The sequence below is a fragment of the Pocillopora damicornis genome, chromosome 9, assembly GCF_964200805.1.
Source record: "Pocillopora damicornis chromosome 9, jaPocDami1.2, whole genome shotgun sequence".
In the NCBI taxonomy this organism is placed as follows: domain Eukaryota; kingdom Metazoa; phylum Cnidaria; class Anthozoa; order Scleractinia; family Pocilloporidae; genus Pocillopora; species Pocillopora damicornis.
Genome location: NC_142678.1, coordinates 1632275 through 1651882, shown reverse-complemented (window position 1 = coordinate 1651882; position 19608 = coordinate 1632275). Strand labels below are relative to the sequence as shown.

Sequence of the window (19608 nt, the reverse complement as noted above, 5' to 3'; positions counted from 1 at the left end):
CCGTCTAAAATAATTAGACTTGCTGGCTCGAATACTTGTTTTGAAACTCCATAAAAAAGTATTTCATTCAAAATGCTAGATATTTCCTAATAAACAGGATGATTTCAGTGCCGGCAATGATAACGTTATCCCCTGTGTACTCAGTACTCGGCGACGATCGGAGGAGAAAACAGACGGATTTACCTTTTGGTAACTTTAATAATTTGTTTGTTTTCTTTTGTTAATCGTTAGGGTCTACCAGGCATTAATGGCTTACCTGGCCTTCGAGGAGCAAAGGGAACAATGGTACTTAGCAACGTAACTTTCACTGTCCACGGACAATGGTCAAAACATCGATGAGCGTTTTTTTTTTTAATTTTTATTCAGGGCCAACAAGGTAAAGATGGATCGTCAGGCCGTGCGGGATCGAGAGGACCAAAGGTGAAATTGCTCCACTTTAATATTTAATTTTAGGAATCTTCCTTCTGATATCCGTTATTCATTTTTTATTTCGTTATCGGTAGGGTGATAATGGTGCTAAAGGCTCGACTGGGACACCCGGAAGAACAGGAAGAGCTGTAAGTGCTTAAAATCGAAAGGACATCAATGCGAATAACAAAAAAAAAAATTAAAAGAATACCTATGGCCAAATATTGCATAAAGAACTTAATCTAGAGTTTAAACATGGTTGTGAACTTCTAATTATCGGTCTTACTGCAAGTTTGCTCTTATCTCAAAAGCCCCGCTTCCGGAGAATCACGGAGAGTTCTGCAATTATGGTAACCATCCAACTCCGTAGAATGATAAACGCATATATCCACATATCAGTGAATGAGTGAGTGTGTGAGTGAGTTATTTGCATATCGGAGTCCCCATTAAAACTTGTTTACACGAGTTAAAAATGAGAAGAAAATCAAGAATCAGTCGTGAACAGAAACGAATCAATGCTAATGGCTTGAAACTATCCTTTTCTTCAAAAGGGGCGTCGTGGTGAACGAGGCACGATGGGTCTCCGAGGTTTACAAGGACCTGTGGTAAGTTTGTAGAGAGTATCTGATATGACTTCCGCTCATGTTACCCTAAAGACCTTCTTAGCGTCACCCTTACCTGGAAGATAATAGCATACGTTCGCCAGATTTGACAGTTGTATTTCACTATTCCCATTTATCCGTGCATCCATCACCCCAACCTTGTCAATATGAGAATGATGGTCGGAGCACAACAGCGAGAGCCTTGTGTTCCACTTTGTCCGCATTGTGCTTAAGGTCTTTTAAAGGTATATCTTGCTAACCATGTAAAACTAAAGATGTAGGCGACGGACCCGCAGTTTTCAGTTCCTGTTCAAAAGGACTAAATTGAACGATTTGTAGATGAAGTTTCAAAGGTTTTATGTTAAGATCTGGTCTGATCAGGTTGAAACCCTCGACCTCCTGCGCGGCAATTCGCATCTCTTCCAACTGAGCAACCACTGCAGTAGTTTCATCCTCGCGTAAACTAAAACACTCTTATCCGTATGACTCTAGGGAGTAGCTGGAGTTCCTGGCCCTATGGGCAACACTGGACGTCCCGGTCTCCGGGTAAGAAAAACTGGATGAATGTCTCGATGGTTTGAAATTGTATGGAAGAAAACTCAACTTTGTAAGGTTAAGCCAGCTGATATGATCAAACTTGTGCCCAGTTTCCGCCTCAAAAAAATTTCATTTTCCTTATTAATAAGCTACGGTTTCCAGGCATTTCCTGAGCGACCCTCTTTGTAGGGAGGGAGCCTAGAGGTATTTTAGTTTACAGCCCAAACTTTGCGTTAGCTATGTTCTCGCTTTCTTCAGGGACGAACAGGAGAACGTGGAAAGGACGGTAAAATTGGTCAGCTGGTAAGTCGTAACTCAGCCTCGATATTTGGTTCCATGAGGATGTTTCTTCTGTGTCGATTAATCAGGCAACGACTCTTCTAATAAGCTTATTAGTGGCCAGAAATCTTGGTTCATAAGAGATTGGTTTCTCCCAAAAAGCATAAAGGCCGCACTTCTTCAACACAAACGTTGTTGACATGCCACAGCGTGTTGCGCTAACTAACCAAGGATATTATTCTATTTTTCCACAGGGTGACCGTGGTCCAGTTGGTAAACCTGGGCTGACTGGATCCCAGGTAAGTCTGGAAAGTAAATTATAAAGTGGTAAATTATTCCTCTCTTATTTTACTGACATTTCCTTTTTGGGTATTTTTGGTTAGGGCCCACCTGGAAAAGTTGGCAAAGCTGGAAGTAATGGCGAAGATGGAGCTCCGGTAAAGCTAATATGTGCATCCATTAGAATGTATTGCTTTATGTGAGCAGTTTATTCTTTGGAAAATTAAAACTGTGAATTAGCATTTGTGAAGCCAAAGCAACATGTATTGTCACTAAAACCTCTCTTTTTATCCTTGAGTTAATCTATTCGCTTATAAACCATTCAACCTGTAAGTATTCACAACGAGTGAAAAGGCATTATCTGAGATCAAACGTGTGAGGAAAACTATGACTTTCTCATATATTTATCTTTGTTTCTTTTTTTCATTAATATATTCTTTGTTTCTATTTTTAAGGGCGGGGCAGGACAACGTGGATCTCGAGGTCGAAATGGAAATTCAGGCCCACCTGTAAATAGATGTTTGGTTATCTACATTTTTCACGTTTAGTCGCGCGCAGAATCAGAACTTACATAAAATTAGTGAAATATGTGACGAAACAATTGAGTTATATTACCCTGCTTTTCCTGCCCCACATAAAAAATAAATGGTAGGGCGTTGAACCATTGATTTATTTTTATTCATTATTCAAATATTGCTCATTTTACGAGCGCACGAAGGCAAGTGCTAGATAAATGTGAATGACACATGAGTTTGGCGTGAAAGTATCAGGGCAAGCGCAGGTTACACTCCCTTAGCTGTATCGATAGCATAGCGCGCTTATTCACCTCTGAAAAACGTCAAAAAGTAAACTAGTTCTGTCAGCTGAAGCGATTGGTAAGTACCAGTACTATTTTTCTCTTCAGGGTTGGCCGGGGTTACTTGGGTTTCCTGGAAAAAGAGGATCGAAAGGAGAAAAGGTTTGAAAATAATTTTCATCTCCTTATACCCTCAGCGGTAGTATGCACATTCCCCACACTACTCTCTCTACATTCCTGGTGTGATGGAGACGAGGAGAATTTGGTCAGAAAATCAAGAGCTTATGAAACTGTGATCATTTCCCTTAACTTCCTTTAACATTGCTTAAGTCTGTTTTGTGTCACAAATTGTTTTCAACATTCTTATATAGGTGTCACTTAAGGATTGTACCTAACTAAAAGGACAAGGGGACCTCTCAACCCTTTTTTATGGACTTTTGGCGTAATTTCTCATTTTGTTACAGGGAATTGCGGGGAATCCTGGCTTGCCTGGTGATGATGGTCAGTCTGGTGCCCCGGTAAGCTATTCAACTTTCTCAGTGAAGTTCACTTACTTCTGACATAGCGATTTTATTATGTATTTAATCATGTAAATATCTTTTTTTCTATTGCACTCATTTTGGACTGGTGATCCTCGCAACCTAATTGTCTCTCAGCGCAGTGCGATTGACTCGATTCATTGTGTTAAGTTTTAAGCCGGCTTTTTTGAAAAGTAATCAAACAGTGCACACGTTACTTTTATAATTGGACAGTGTAATAATCAAAGTTACTCTGGGAAATTTTTTCGTCTTTTTGTATATTTACATTCTATTTATCATCATTTTAAGTGCGCTCTATTAAGAACCGTCCTCTTCATCTCTTGTGGTACGTAAGGCAAGAATAATTTCTTTGCGTTTAGCTCTGTTTTTTACAGCATATTATGTCTCCCCACATTCAAGTTTTACCTCACCGAGCTCATCAAGCTCACTAGGCTCACCGAGCTTAGCAATGTTAGCTTGGCGCCAGGACTCAGTTGAGAGACCGTTTTTAATTTTGACAGGGAGAGGACGGAAGACCTGGATCACTTGGAATGCCAGGTCCACGTGGAGCAAAAGTGAGTGATTGCCATGCCGGTTACGTACGTTGGTATGGATCTTTTAGGATGAAGTTCATGTATGGCACATTGATAAGAGTCAAAAAGAGTTGCATGTATTTAATGATATTTTGATGATCTCTTCGACGCCATATTGACGGATTAGGCTTCATCAATAGGGAGATTACGCCACCGAATCGCTATAAACTTGATCGTCTTGTTTATCTCTTATCGTCATCAAGAATGGCTTGCAATTCCCTTATTGTAAAATGTTCCGAATAGCCTCTTCGTGTAACGGGAAAAGTTGCACTAATAAGTACGAAGAATCTGTGGGATCAAAGCGGGCAATCCCGAGCGAGTTTCCCATTAGAACACAGGATTTGCTTTATATTTCCCGCCACGTTCGCCGCTGGAGAAAGTGACGGACCAAAAAGAAAAGGTTGAGGAGCAAAACGGTGAACTACAACTTGAAAAACTACCATAAAATTATTGACATAGTCACAGTATCAACAAATTAACTAAGATTCTTTTTTTATCACAGGGGAATGATGGTGTAAACGGAATACCAGGTCGAAGTGGAAAGAGAGGTTCAGAGGTAACTATAGATTTGCAATTTCTATTTCTTTATTTAAGTTGGCAAATGGCGACTTAAAAAAGTTGATCTTGGATCCCTGTTCTTTCCTTTTGGCGTCAATCTGAAGGTTTCAGAATTTTACTAGATCAAGGAGCCAATGGAAACATGGAAAAAAACCATGAAAAATGTAAAACGTGAGCGACCAAGCCGCAATTGGTTTAGTTTTGATTTAGTTTCGAGTTTTCTTGGCCAATCACCGAGCGAAACAAAGCAAAACCAGTAGAACCTCAGATTACTTTCGACACTCCGTAGCAAATTTTTCACAGTCATTTTAAATTTTAATTTCTGTTTTTTACTTTATTTTAGGGCTTGAAAGGCCCACCAGGAACGCCAGGAATTCCGGGATTGATGGGAGGACCTGTAGGTTGACCTTTTTGCTTCATTATGATATTAGTTTTCTATGCCTTACTATCTTTTCTTCTAAGTTTCCGTTTGACAGCGAGTCAGGCTTATTCTTAATGGATCATGTAAGCAAACGAACGAGTGATACGAAGCGCCATCAAATAAATGGAAACGTCACCCTTAGACCTGATGCTCTTCTTAAAGAATCAATTGGTTCTTGACTGTTGTCAATAGCGACCTTTACACTTTATATTCCTTAATTTTTCTTGACATTTCGTGCGATAGTTTCAAAGCGACTCATGTTTACAATGATTTTCCTCATCATTTTATGTTTTTACTAACGATTTTCCCTCTTGTAAAACGTTATTTTTTTTCGGATCTACATGTAAAGAATAATATACTATGGCACTGCGTACTTAACCAGTGCTAACACTGATCTCATTTCATGTTTTCGAGAATTGTCTCAGCCTGTTTCAATAATTAGGTAACTATATGTAACTTCGTTTCGTTTTTTTGTTTTTTTTTTGGTCCTTTTGTTTGTTTGTTACTGTATGTTTGGAGATAGTAAAGATCACATGAAAAACGTGCCTCGCATTTAAATTACTGAAAAGTTCGTGATTGTTTTTCCACAGGGTCCCTTAGGACCACAAGGTCCTGCGGGACAAAAAGGAGGACTTGGAGATAAGGTAAGTCCATTTGAGAATTCTCCCCCTGATTAGGTTTGTGTTCGGTCCGTGTGGGCCAAATCACTGACCATAAATATAAATACCGGACAAACATTACGTCTATAATATTATGAGGTCTTTGCCAACATTGATCACAAAGTCTGTAAGTTGACTGGCAGGTAACATTGACAGCTTTCTTTCTTAATTTGTTTTTGACGTGACGTCACGGTAGCCGTATTGATCAGGTAATCAACGACATGGCGGCCATGTTAGTCTGCCGAAGTACTCATGGATCTCAACACTTTTCTTTGTGAACAGTTCTGTTTATTCTAGAGATTTACATAGCTGCCTAGCACATGACTGAAAACGTTATTTTGGTAATTGATAAGAATTAGCAGAATGATTAGTCATAACGTTCGGTGGCATTACAATTATTTTGAACCAACCGAATAATAAAAACCATGGATGTAACTCTAAATTGATTAGGCTCGTCTCTCATAATTATTTGAAACACATGATATCAAATTTATCCATGATTTTCTTTTACCAAGGGAGGGAAAGGCGAAATTGGAGACCTGGGAACCAAAGGAGCAGCTGGAGAATTGGTAAATGTGAATTATTGACTAGCGATGTATGTTCTGTTTTGATATACTTTAGGCTTCATAAAATTACGGTTCGCTCACCAAATATCTCCACTGTTCGTGATCTTGATCGTGAGAACTATTTTTTAACGCACACTGAATCAAGAAGACTCAAACAATTTAGCTTTATTTAGCAGTTGCAAACAAATGACATTTGTATAATCAGGGTGAATATTCTGTTTAGTATTCGTCTATGCCGTGCATATGTACATTAGCCTCAATCAGCGCGAAAATATGTCCTGATACTTGTCCTCGTATTCAAAGTGTCTCGAGAACAATCAAAAACCATCATCCAACAATTATATATGTTTTTTGGCTGCGAAGAGGAGAAAAGCGTTTGCAAACAACCCAGCGCGAAAAATGAACAAATAAAAACAACGCTGATAAATTGGGGTTAGACTACTTTTCCGCGTTTTCTAGTTAGACTTGATGAGAAAAATCTAGCAAAACGCTCCTCCATCTTAGTAGGTAAATGTTTCAAAAAGGAGTTTTCTTTGAGAAATGCGAGAGGTCATCGGGTATTCCTTAGTTTTACTTATGTTTCTCCACGTAGTGTGTCTAGGAGAGTCACGCACGAGCAGAAATATTGAACAGATTGCAAACACGTACTACACCACTCTAACAATAACTCTTACCAAGTACTCTCGCTTGTCAGCAAAAAAGCCGTAACAGAGTTTAGAAAAACCCTATTAATTGAATTTAAAACACGCTCAACACCATACTAACGTTAGCTCTTACGAAGTGCACTCACCTACAAATATAAATACCTAATCGTGTTAAATATTCAAGTTGTGTCTAAAATTGCAGGGTTCCATCGGGTCTGAAGGCGAACCTGGTAATGAAGGACGTCCTGGAGCTGTAGTGAGTACCACTTTGTACCAACTTGATAGCTAAATCATTGTTATGAATTATGCCACGTGGTGTGTTGTAACAGAGCGTTCTATTCCTCTTATCTAGGGTTTAAGAGGTAGACCAGGCAATCCAGGCCGTCCAGGTCCTCACGGAAGAGAGGTATGGCTTTTGCTCTTTGAAACTTAACTCAGCTTGGTTTACTTCGCTGCAAGCAAAATGTTCATTTTCTTTGTTTGTTTTTTCTTTGGTAAGATTTTTTAGCTTTGAGAGTTTTGTGTTAAATCAATCGTTATCCCCTGTTTTATTTCTTTTCTATTATTATCTTAAATGCTTAAAGATGATATGGAGTTGTTAAAAAATGTCATTTTTAATCTCTCCCCGGAATGAAACGGTTAAACCAACTCACCTGATCGTTATTCCTGTTTTTGAATCATTCTCGTTTTCTGTTTTTAAGTTTTGTTTCGTTTTCTAACAATATTGTGATGAATGTGTATCGTTTTGTTGAATATTTGATAGTTAAATAAATAGAAAATTAAAATGAATTCTTTTTTCCAGGGTCCTGCAGGTAGACCAGGAAAAGATGGTAGACCGGGCATTCCTGGCACAAAGGTTTGTTAAGTGTACCTTCGCCATTTAAATAGAGGAAACTGAATCTAAATGATAAGTTCTGAAAGAAAGAGACAAGAAAGAAAGAGGAATTGTAAAGGGATTAGACGCAAAAGAGTCAATTCGTTTGTTTTAAATCAATTTGTTGTTTATCCCAGGGTGCCCAGGGACCTCCTGGACGAGCAGGAAAACCTGGACTGCCAGGGCTTCAGGTACTTGACGTTTGATTGAGTTTTATTTGAAAGTGAACGAGACTGTTTGCTAAAATGTTTCCTCTCTGTTTTAATCTTATCAGGGTATATTTGGAACAAGTGGCGAGAATGGTTTATCAGGCAAACAAGGACAGATGGTAATTTATCATCTGATACACCAATGTCATCATTATCTTAGTTACGGGGGACAAAGACATTAACTTGAGTGCATGGGCTATTGAGACCAGTTCGTTGTGGCACCCACCAATGCCCTTTCCACCAGAAGTTGACACTTCACCTAAAATTAAGAAAAGCATCAACCAAAAACAAAGAAACAAAGAAACGCTATGCGTTTAAAAAAAAATAATTTATGTAGAATCATACCTGAAAAAATTTGGAATCCAGCCAAAAGGAAAAGTCCCCCACCCTCCCCCCTGCAACCTGGTGAAAAGAAATAAAACTAAAATTTGCATTCAGGTCCCGCCTCCACTGTCTGAGATTAAGCCATTCTTAGCTTAATCATCCGACTTGACTGCTCAATAAGGAGCGTAAGATATAATGCTGAGTAGAATGCTAGTTTTCATCACTCGTTTAACGAAATCATCAGTTACCATTTTTATGTTTTGTCGGTAGGGACAAATTGGACCACCTGGAGAACCTGGACCAAAGGGACACCAAGGAAGGGAGGTAATACGATTAGTATCATTATCTTTTATTTGCCTTATTTACACAATTCAAAAAATTTATTTACAGCGGTTATAGCTAGGGGAGGAGACCCAGGAAGCCACCGGGCATATGATAGAGCCACCCCACCTACATTAATAAAATAAAAAGAGCTGCGAATGTGCGGCTAGGCCAATTCAGTGATTATTTGGTTAAAAACTCTTGCATTTTCGTCTTAAAACTAAGGTTTGACGAACGAGTGACTGAAACAGGAAGAGAGTTCCAAATTTTAGGACCTTGGTAGAGAATTGTTAATTGCTTGAGATTTGTACGGCAATGGGTGTAAAAAGGAAATATATTGAATAAATTTTTTTTATGTAAATGGTGCCACGCCTGCTGGAGTGTTTGATTTAATCGGAATAGTAACATTAACATCTTGAAATTAACATCAACTCGTGCGCTATAAGAACAATTATGTAGGAGTTCTATGTTGCATCTACGTAGATATCAACGTATTTTTTCGAGTTTCGTGTTTCACTATTTTCGTTCTGTGACTTGTCACACTCTGCGTTAAGTGCTTGTTTTAAAAACATCTTGTAGGGAATACCTGGTTTCGCAGGACGTCCCGGATCGCCAGGAGCAGATGGAGAAGTGGTGAGTTAAAAAACATAGTGACCTGCAATTTCAAATATAGTTGGTATGTTACCTGTTCATGGCAACCGATACCTTCTCTTTAGAAAGTCTATGGGAAACAATTTGAAATCAGCAGAAAACGGAAGCGCTGAAACCTTTTTTAGGAAACAATTGTTGAACAATTACCAGTACGTGTAACCCAACTTTGCCTAGGAATTGATCAAGAAGGACTTAGGAGGACGCTTGAAGCGGTTTTTTTGCGAGACAAATACCACGTGTATGCTGAATACTTAATTAGGAAAACACGCACATGCATAAGTTGAACCAAATCACTAAAAAAGGTTCATGCGTGACTGAAAACGAACTGCATTTCGTTGGGAGACAGCCGAAATTATCCATCAATCTTGGACTCTCTTTTTCCAGGGAGATCGTGGGACTGATGGTATACCCGGAGCACTTGGTGAGCCTGGATTTCTGGTAAGTAAACCTTCGTAGCTTACTACTCCTTTAGCGAATGAAATGATTGAAGCACCAGATAACTCAAGCCATTATTTAGTTAGGTGTCTGCCACGGAATTGTAACCTGGAGTTCTCATGGTTCATGTTCAGGGAGGTCTTTTTCTTGTCTAACTTTCAGGGATTTCCTGGGCCAGCCGGGGACGAAGGATCCTCTGGTATCGATGGACAACCTGTAAGTAATCAAACAAGTAAACAAAGTAATCAATGAAGCAGTTTTCGATTGAGTTTCGAAAAATCGAAAGCAAAGTATTAACCATTACCAGTCAGAAAAAAGGTGACATTAGAATGAGAACTCTTCAGGCAACCTGTTTGAAGTGCAGGAAAATACAAGAGACCTAGTTGGAATTGGTTTTTAGTTTTTTTAAAGAGTGGCGTGTTTTTCTAAACCAATCACAGAGTAAAATGAAGCGAGGGCGAAGCAGTTCGGGATCACTTTCTGTACTCTATTGGTACCTGCTCTCAGGAATACTAAAGAAAGCATACGAGAAAACAAATATACTCCAACCTTAATCTGCAGTAAGAACCGCGCATGAAAACCCTTAATCTTTTGTTCTTAGGTTACAGATTTCTCTTGAGAAGGAGTTTTGGAATCACACCGAATTAACGCGTTTTTTATGTCTGAAACACACTATTGTCTTGTGTTCCCAACTTTCCTGTCCAATTCCAACATTTCATTTCGTCGCTACTGTCGTTCTTTCCATAAAAATCATGAATTTGTTTCGTGATACGGAAGTTTGAAATAAGTTCGAAACTTCAAGGTCGAAAGCATCCGTTGGCGGTGGGATTTCCTGCGCGCTGCACTGAAGAGGCCTCCTGTAGTACCTAGATTAATCTTTTATTCTTCTTTGTTTGCCGTTCAACCAATCACAACAGTCTTAAACCTTTATGTGACTTGCTTACGATAATTGAAATTAGAAGCATTTTATTCATCTCCAAGGGGATCCGTGGACAAGACGGTGAGCCGGGACAAGATGGAGAGCCTGGAGAAAAAGTAAGGAACTCCAACTAAACTAACCTAATCTTCCAACTGCCTTTTCGTTTAATCATCTTTTGTTTACATTTTCCAGGGAGACGAAGGGGAAAGTGGAAGACTTGGGAAGCCTGGGCAGCAAGGAATGATTGGTTTTATGGGAGAGTCTGGGGAGAGAGGGGAAAGAGGAGTTCAGGGAGAGACGGTGAGTAACGCGTAGGGGACAGACTAACTTCAGAGTGTAATCAGTATGCATATAGAATGATTGCGAATTAGTCTTGATGGGCAAATAAATCACCCCTCTGTTTGTGTGAAAGGAGTCTTTATTAAAACCTGATTAGCTCTGTTTGAAATTTTTCTTCTGTAGGGAGATATTGGCGCGAATGGAAGCACGGGATCGATAGGATTACCTGGAGCGGAGGTTGGTGTTTGTTATGCAACACTTTCTATGTTTTTTAGTTGTTTCTGTCCCTGCTGTTTTTGCGTTTTTGTTTTTTTGTTTCTTTTTCTTTTTGCTGTTGTTGGTTTGTCTTCATTCCTTTTCAGTTACCATAATAACTAACTTGTGAGGAACGATCAACAGAAAATATACAGCCATAATTAGCTTATTAATCTCTATTATAATATTGAAAGGAATTCAAACATTTCATGTACCCTGTCTGTTCCTTAGGGAATACATGGAGAGGCCGGCGACGAGGGAGACAGTGGATTAGAGGGAGAGACGGTAATTATTTATCCCTTACCTGCATTTCCCTTTTCCTCTTTGTTGTTATTGAACTGCTGCATCGATCACTGTTCTCTTTTTTGTCAGTGAATGTTTTATTGTACAATTTTAATGCTACACATAATGTTGCTCAAAGCTTTTAAAGAAGCCCGTCACAAGGAATAATATTCACCTAGGTTTCGCCTCATTGACATCTATTGATTAGTCAGCTGTTTAGGAATCCTTGGCAAATTTTTCCCAAGTTTTTTTTTTTTTTTTTTTTTTTTTATTAAATTAGACAAGCCGTCACTCGTTCTTCACAAACTCGGACGGAGCCATTCTAAAGTTATTACAAAGCACCTTTTTTTAAATCTATGTCGCGATATTTTTAAAAGATGTGGTACAATCTGAACCTTTTCTGATGTGCAAATTATTTTGCTTTCGCTGTTTGTTGAATCATTTATCCCCCTTCACCAAATTAGGTTAAATTCAAGAAAACAGACGAAGTTTATACATATGTCATTTCATTTCAGGGTGACCCAGGATTTCCAGGTTCCCTAGGAATGCCTGGTCCGCCTGGAGAGGAAGTAAGGAAAGACCTATCACCCTTTGACTCCTCAGAGTGACTAGCATCGAATTTGTCTTTACATTATCACCCCTGAATCAAACATTAAGGTCGCGAGAATAAAAGAAATGATCACATACTTTGAAAAGCTATTGATTGTTTAAGAAATTCAATTCTCCTTGTCAGCCCCTTTGGAAATATATAGAAAAGAAAAGGAGACTATGTATACTGATGTTAAAGTATAAAAGGTTAACTTGAATGACGCCGTAGTAAGTATTGAAAGTGCTGGTCCTCTCTGTAGACACAGAGCCAAAACAAAACACCAAGCCAAAACAAAAAAGGCATTTTCTTATTTTGTGATTATTGTCTAATTGGAGATTTAGGTTCGATGAACTATTCCATTAATCGTATATTAAGTTTACCGTTAATGCCTTACTACAGTACTTTTAGGAATAGCTGTATTCTTGAGTGAAAGCACGACATTTGCAGCGACGATAATGATGGCATTTTCATTATGATATTTCTCATTATTATGCATCAGGGTGACGTAGGCGAACCAGGGCGTAATGCTAGTATTGGACCACTGGGACCAAAGGTAAGAATATCACAGATTTCAATTCAAAGATAATCTTAACGTGATCATTTGAAAATTTCTTTCAAAGAAAGGGCAGCCTGGCCTATCCCTGCTGTACTTTGATATATTTGACAGCGTAAAGCGCTTTTTTCTTTATAAATCAGTTTAAAAGTTAGTTTAAAACAGACGCTTTTCATCTTGTCACGAGCGTGGCACAGAGAATCGCCCACGGGAAATCGATTCGTACTCCGATCCTCTACCACTGAGCTACAGAGATCTTATTGATAACCTGGGTCATCGCTTACTCCATACATGGCACGAATCCCGCTTACTGGAGAAACAAGTTGTGGAAAAGAAGTCTAAACGATCCAACATTTGAGTTGATAACTATATCTGACGTATTATCACCAACGACTTTACTCAGAGTTGTACCCACATCGATTGACTTGTAGCTTGTATTGTTATGAGTCGATTTTTCTTCTGCTAATGGCAAAGATGGACGTGAAAAATTGAAAGGGAAAAAACAATTTGTGCACGAGTTATTTTTGTTGTAGGGAGTTATGGGACCTCAAGGACCACCTGGGCCACAAGGCTTCACTGGAGCCGAGGTGGGTGTTACGATCAGTTTGCGTTCCAGAGCTGCAAGTTCGTAGTATGATTTAATCGGCAACCAAGCAAGCAATCACTAGCTTCTTTTTAGGTTCTCGGTTGCTGGAGACGAACGAACGAGGGGGCAAGGGAAAATTGGAGGAGATCTCGAAAGGAGCAACGAGGAGGAAAAGCCTAAACCCTCCCCCCTCCCTCTCGTCGTTTTTCTCGCGCGCTGTGCTTTTTTCGTTCGTTCTCATGTAAACGTTGAAGCATCACAGGAGACAGAGATTGTGTGATCGTAGAGCTATTATTAGTCTTAGTACCTTAGCATAATGAGCTGTTCTAATTGGACATAAGGCCACACTCGGAGGGGGGGAGGGCGGGGGGTTGTAGAAAACTACCATACGTATAGACAGTGGCGGATGGGCAAGATCTCCAGTAACCATCGTGCCAGTAAAGCAGTTATGATCTTCTTCAGCTCAGTTATTAAAGTTTTGTGACGATCATAATTGTGAATTGTCAACATTTATTATTGCATTCATTGCTTTCAATTTTGCTGCAAAGCTCGTCATTGAAGTTACTTGTACTGTGTGAGGAAATTTACCTCAATCTTGTCAGTAAATGTCAATGAAAACCTACTTTCATTAATTTAAGGGGGTTGTCGGACCTCAAGGAGAACATGGAAGTCCTGTAAGTACAAATATCCTAAGACTCTATTTCAAGCTAACCTTTCAGGAATAATTAAAAAATTTCTTTCTAGGCCCGAAAACTATCATTAGAGTTCCAATTATTCTTCCCCAAGCTGCTAAAGTAACTCCAAACGACACCCAAGTGTCCATTTAGTTTGAATGATAATTTTCTTTGGTTGCTTAATAAATCATTAACAATCTAATTCTAGACTGATTTCATTTTCGTTTTTGTGCTTGCTTTTCCTAGGGTCCCAGAGGAAGAGTGGTAAGATGTATTCAATTTTGGACGACATGCGTGATTCATCATTAATTTTATCGATGTACCTCAGCAATCTTATGGAAATAGTTCTTATAGTCCACCCGTACCTCCTTGTTGATCGATATGCATATTTATCCTCCGTGACTCTGTCAGCGTAAGACGCTCTACTCTTCACAAGAGGGCACTATTACAATATCATCTATAACACTTCAGATGCAACCAGTATGCATCGAAGACGGCTAATTACCCACTGGTTTTCTCTCCCGAACCTATACTTTAACGCATTCAGTAAGATACAATTTATTTTGATGATAGATAGAATACGCAATAGCAAAAAAATTGTCGAAATACATTTTTAACGCGCCTGTAAAAGGGATAATTTTGTAGCTAGAAACTCACTTGGTAGGGACTTAGGAACATTTTCATAAGGTGTAGCTAACTTTTAGTTTAACGCCTAATAACTCTTTGACAGTCTTTACTTTTTTCCCTCCAAGGGATCCGAAGGGCTTCAAGTAAGTAAATGGGTCGTGTTAATATGTAAACTGTGATGCTTTTTTCGCATTGTATTTATTTTTTGACCATAGCACTGTTATTGAGCCTTTATCCTATGATGATGATGTTGTTGTTGTTGTCATCTTCATCGTTGTTATTGTTGTTGTCGTTCGCGTTGTCCCAAGATTCCAGAAGCAACGAAAACAAGGTTATTTAATGTTAGCCTTATGAAGATATTTCAAGCCTCTCTGCCTGATCTAAATTTTTGTTTTATTTAGTACAACGAACAAACAATCACTCCGAAACCATCAAGCTGAGATTATCATGTGTTAACTGGTTCCTACGCGCATGCGCGGGATAAAACCGTACACCAATATGTTTCAGGGCTTGAAATTAACTTTTTTTTCTGATTGCCACTTGGCTCCTAAATTTTTCAAAGTGGTTTAACAAGCAATTAAAAAACAATTTGGTCGCCCTGTTTTAAGACAAACAAAATCTTTCTTTAACGCTGTCAGCGTCATAGATAGACCCTCCAAAATTAAGTTAGGAAAAAGATAGTTAACTTGCCACAAAGTGGACACTAGGATGGATGATATACAACCTACAAGCTCATCTAAATCCAAGATGGGTTCTAGTTATCGATCGATATGCATGTGCTGCGTTTTGGAAACAAACTTAACGAGGAAGTTTGCCGCGGATTTATCTTTGCAAATCTTTTTAATTCACTATATCTCTATGTAAGGTTAGGATGAAGCATTCTTATCGCCAATTTGGTGACTAATTCTCAGGATTTGGTCGCCATGGTAAAATATTTAGTCGCATTGGCGCCTGCATTAGGCACAATTTCACGCCCTGTGTTTGGGAGCAACATAAATGTCCATGTTATTCTACTATTTCACCCTAGGGACCCCCCGGACCACCTGGCCCACCAGGAGAACAGGTTTGACGCAATTTATTCCATCTATTGTTCATCTTGCTGTACATATCAGCCTTTACCATCCTTAACGTGTTTTCGCCCGCTTGTAATTAGTGAAGACGCATCATGCGTGCCCCGAATCAGGAATAGCCTTCGACTGCCAAAATTGAATTACAACGGAAGAAATAATAATGTCGAAGCTCGAAGAATTGCAATTTACACTTTGCTCATACATATAATGCAAAAAGAATCAGATAATCCTAAGTCAACCAGCTCGTGCCTTTTTCTTGCCGATTTACCTTAAGGGGCAGGAAACGAAAGGAATATTCAAGTGACAATTTCTGCCCATGTTGTTGAAATTTCAGTCTTTTTCACCGGCAACAGCAATTTTTTGGACTTCTCTCTCTGGTGCGATCACACTACACGATCACACTCCACGATCGCACTTTACGATCAGCTGACTTACCTCGATTTGATTTTCTTTCATGCAGGGACTTCCTGGGAAAATACCTCTTGGTTGGGTAAGAAATAATGATGTTATCCTGTTTCTTCTCTTTTATTTTTTATCCTTGTTTACATCCAATATATTTTGGTTACTTTTAGACGCACTCACATCAGACCCAACAAAATAAAGGTCCAGGATTTAGACTGTACTCAACACAAGAGGTAGGGTCTATTATGAAGCACTGTAGCTGCAGCAGTTATAATTAATGAGTATTACAAACACAAATTATGGACACATTAGCCCTTTAACCCTTACGAGTGACTCGCATCTTAGTTCTCCTTACATTATCACCCCTGAGTCACACATTAAGGTCTTGAGAATATAGGGAATGATCACCAACATAAGGACTTCTTCATTGTGAAACAAATTCTCCCTGCATCCTAACATCAGTAAGCGTTTGCTCTGTACCGTTCTCCATACATTTCCTAAAGTGCTGATGAAGAGAATTTGCTTGAAAACGATCAAGACTTTGTTTCGTTGATTATCATTTCATCTTTTTTTGTGACCATAATGTTTGATTCAGAAGTGAAATTGTGTGGAGGAATTAGATGTTAGCCACTCCTTGGAGTCAAAGGGTTAAGAACATAATCTTGTGCTAAATGTGTTCATTGGTTCATGCAGACGTTGATTCATCTATTTTTAAGCTTTTGTTTTCGTGCAGCTGTCACAGGTGTTGGTGATACTGTTGATGCTGTTGTTGATTTTCTTTTTTAGAAGGAACATGCTGGTACTACAGAGTATTATCTTAGGGGTCTCAGCAGTGTTATTTATTTCTATAAATCACAAAATGGCACCAGGACACATCCTGCGCGATCTTGTAGGGAACTCAACCTTGAACATCCTGATTATCCCAGTGGTGAGTAGATACGAACACACATATTATCTTACAGTCCGTGTGAGCATTGCTAATGGTTTCTTCGAGAGCGAACCGTTGTTATGGGGAAAATCCTTAATTACATTGATAATAAAGACTATCCATTTCTGAGGGGACCACCCTTCAGCTCTGGCAAAACATGTAAGACATGAATCAAATCCTGCTCAGAGACAGAAGTGACAAGAATCATTCCTTTTCTTTTTTCTTTCCTTTCCTTTATTTTCATTTTTATTTTCAATTTCTCTTCAGGTGAGTACTGGATAGATCCCAACGAAGGATGCTCCAGTGATGCAGAATATGTTTATTGCGACTTTGAACGAGGAGCTTCCTGTGTTTATCCAAAGAACAAACAGGTCTGGTGTAATTATTTGTTCTTCTTGTTCTTGGGAAGCGAGGTGGCCCAGGGGCTGTGGTGTGGACTCCGCTTCCGAAGTTTGGGGTGCAATTTCCGGCTGGGTCAGCGTGTTGTGTTCTCGGGCAAAACACGTTGTCCGCTTTGCTACCCGGGGTGTAGAGTATACATGAAGCGGGGTATAGATAAGCTGCGTTGGACAAGCATTGCATCCGGAAGGGGGAAGAGATGGCGATAAATGGCCAAATGACTCAAAAGACTCTTCATAAGCCAACATATCACCAGGGGTTTAGCTCTAGGAGGAGAGAGGTCTTCGGGTGACCTGTAACCATCCCCGCACACTTAGTGGTTAATATTTTCGTTAAGTCGACAAAATACAAACCTTATAATAAAGGATTGCACTTAGTACGTGGATCAGAATAATCCTTACAGCATAAATCGCTTTTAGTCCTAAAAACTGCACTTGCAATTTTTTTTTCGCCGTGCTGAGGTTCGTTACTATGACCACACCCTCCTCCCCTTAAGAAATTCTAGCTTTGCTTCTGGACACTTTTTTGGGGGGGCTTGAAATTATCAAGAACAATTTCATTGCAGATTACAGCCCCGGATGCAAAACCATTCGAGTGGATAAGCGAAGCAACTAGCGACTTAGAACTTGTAAGTATAAGGTCAATGAATTTGTTGGTGGTGTTTATAATCTTTAATCACTTTTTCTATAAGTGGCTAATGATGGTATCATCAGCGGCTGTGCTGTAAGGCGAAACCCAAACACCAGAGCCTCTTTACAGGCTAAACTGACGACGGTGAGAGGTGCTACGGTCAGCAGTAGACCGCCCGTAACTGGCTTTTATTGAAAACCCTGACAAGGATCTTCACAGTCGGATTTCTTCTATAATTTCAGATGGGTTACAGCATGGTTCCGGTCCAAATGAGATTCTTGAGACTTCTAAGCAGGCGTGTGTCGCAGAAAATTACCTATCTTTGTTATAACTCACGCGCCTGGGACGATGACGGAGGTCGAACAATTATGCTGCAAGGTGTAAATGAAATGGAGCTTACGGGTAATGACCGAACTAAGCCTGTTGTCCTAAAGAATGGATGCAAGGTAAAAACAAACAAACCGTACAATATTTTAGAAAGGATTTTCGACAACAGCCATCTATTTGGATTTCGTCTCTCATCCTCAAGTTTTTTATATTTCCCTTACGAAATAAAGATGTTAGTCGTCTTGTCGCGAGCGTGAAACAAAGGAAAACTCTGAATGACCGAAAAATTATATGACTGACCTAATGACTGAGCTAATGACTGACTGACTGACTTATTGACTGACGTATTCATTGACTGAATAAATCTATGAACTTTTTAATGTCTCTTTGACTAGCTGGCTGACTGTCTGACTGACGGAATAATTCTGGACTAATGTGACTGTGTGACTATTTGACCGACCGCCTAACTGATTGAATAACTAACTGACCAACCAATTGATAGAATGATTGATCTATCGATTGGCCTGTGAATTTACTAATCTATTGACTTAACATCACTAATTCAAGGTTTGTTCAAATCATATTCAACAGGAACTAAACGATGAGTGGCATGAGACAATTTTAGAGATCAACACAGTTGATAAGGAGGCGCTACCAATCATTGACATGGCTCCATTTGACATAGCCAATTCTGAAAAGAAGAAAGAGTTTTTACTAGAGCTTAGCCCTGTTTGTTTTTATCACTGATTCTGCAGTTATAGAACTGGAAAATAGACTCTTCGTTTAGGCAGAGCTTGTTCAAGACGCACAGGGTCCTGAAACGTAGAAGACTTCCATATGTGGTCATAAGCTTATACTATTAATGAACTCAACAATTGAACGAATGAATAGAAATCAATTTCCAATATACAGATTACATCTACAAGTGTCCAGATGTCTTTTATTTATTCAAGAATTGAAATATCGAATGGTGAAAAACTAAGTATCTCTGAATCCAACACACCCTTTAAATACCGTGCAGTCTTTTAAACCTTCCAAAACACGGAAGTGCTCGAGGAGTTAATTACCAAATCGATAAATATTACATAAAATCATTTTTCGTATTTTAAATGCGCTGATGTCAGCTTTATTTATTTATGTCAATAATCTCTATATTCTCAAAAACAAGAAATGTTTATTTTGTTAATGTTTTATCATTCAGTGTACGTGATTTTGATTTTTCATATAGTGCTTTTTGGCCAGGGTTTTGCGATAAATGAAATAAACCCTTCTTATTATTTGATATGTTTTTTATATATATATATATATATATATATATACGGTTCTATTTTTTTTAATGAATGAATTATCATATTGAATTTCATTCCCCTTTCGTTTTATTCTATAACTGAGGCGAACAATGTTCGTTGAGCTT

General features: G+C 38.9%; 2 protein-coding genes across 2 annotated transcripts; both read left to right on the top strand.

Annotated features, from left to right (window-relative positions):
• Positions 1 to 116: 116 nt before the first annotated feature.
• On the top strand, positions 117 to 2164 carry LOC149039571 (uncharacterized). The gene is made up of 8 exons (XM_089183137.1): positions 117 to 143; positions 232 to 285; positions 367 to 420; positions 504 to 557; positions 960 to 1013; positions 1503 to 1556; positions 1806 to 1850; positions 2081 to 2164. Exons 1-8 carry the CDS (start codon positions 117 to 119, stop codon positions 2147 to 2149), a joined length of 411 nt encoding a protein of 136 aa, XP_089039263.1. The 3' UTR covers positions 2150 to 2164.
• A 51-nt stretch (positions 2165 to 2215) lies between these two features.
• On the top strand, positions 2216 to 19475 carry LOC113681024 (uncharacterized). Its single transcript, XM_089181695.1, has 36 exons — positions 2216 to 2263; positions 2561 to 2614; positions 3010 to 3063; positions 3366 to 3419; positions 3941 to 3994; positions 4515 to 4568; positions 4914 to 4967; positions 5582 to 5635; positions 6166 to 6219; positions 7063 to 7116; positions 7213 to 7266; positions 7663 to 7716; positions 7872 to 7925; positions 8009 to 8062; positions 8538 to 8591; positions 9168 to 9221; positions 9624 to 9677; positions 9837 to 9890; positions 10656 to 10709; positions 10786 to 10893; positions 11056 to 11109; positions 11359 to 11412; positions 11925 to 11978; positions 12498 to 12551; positions 13085 to 13138; positions 13776 to 13811; positions 14058 to 14075; positions 14564 to 14581; positions 15466 to 15501; positions 15969 to 15998; positions 16081 to 16143; positions 16697 to 16838; positions 17106 to 17209; positions 17803 to 17865; positions 18110 to 18313; positions 18786 to 19475. Exons 5-36 carry the CDS (start codon positions 3971 to 3973, stop codon positions 18939 to 18941), a joined length of 2028 nt encoding a protein of 675 aa, XP_089037821.1. The 5' UTR covers positions 2216 to 2263; positions 2561 to 2614; positions 3010 to 3063; positions 3366 to 3419; positions 3941 to 3970; the 3' UTR covers positions 18942 to 19475.
• Positions 19476 to 19608: the final 133 nt, after the last annotated feature.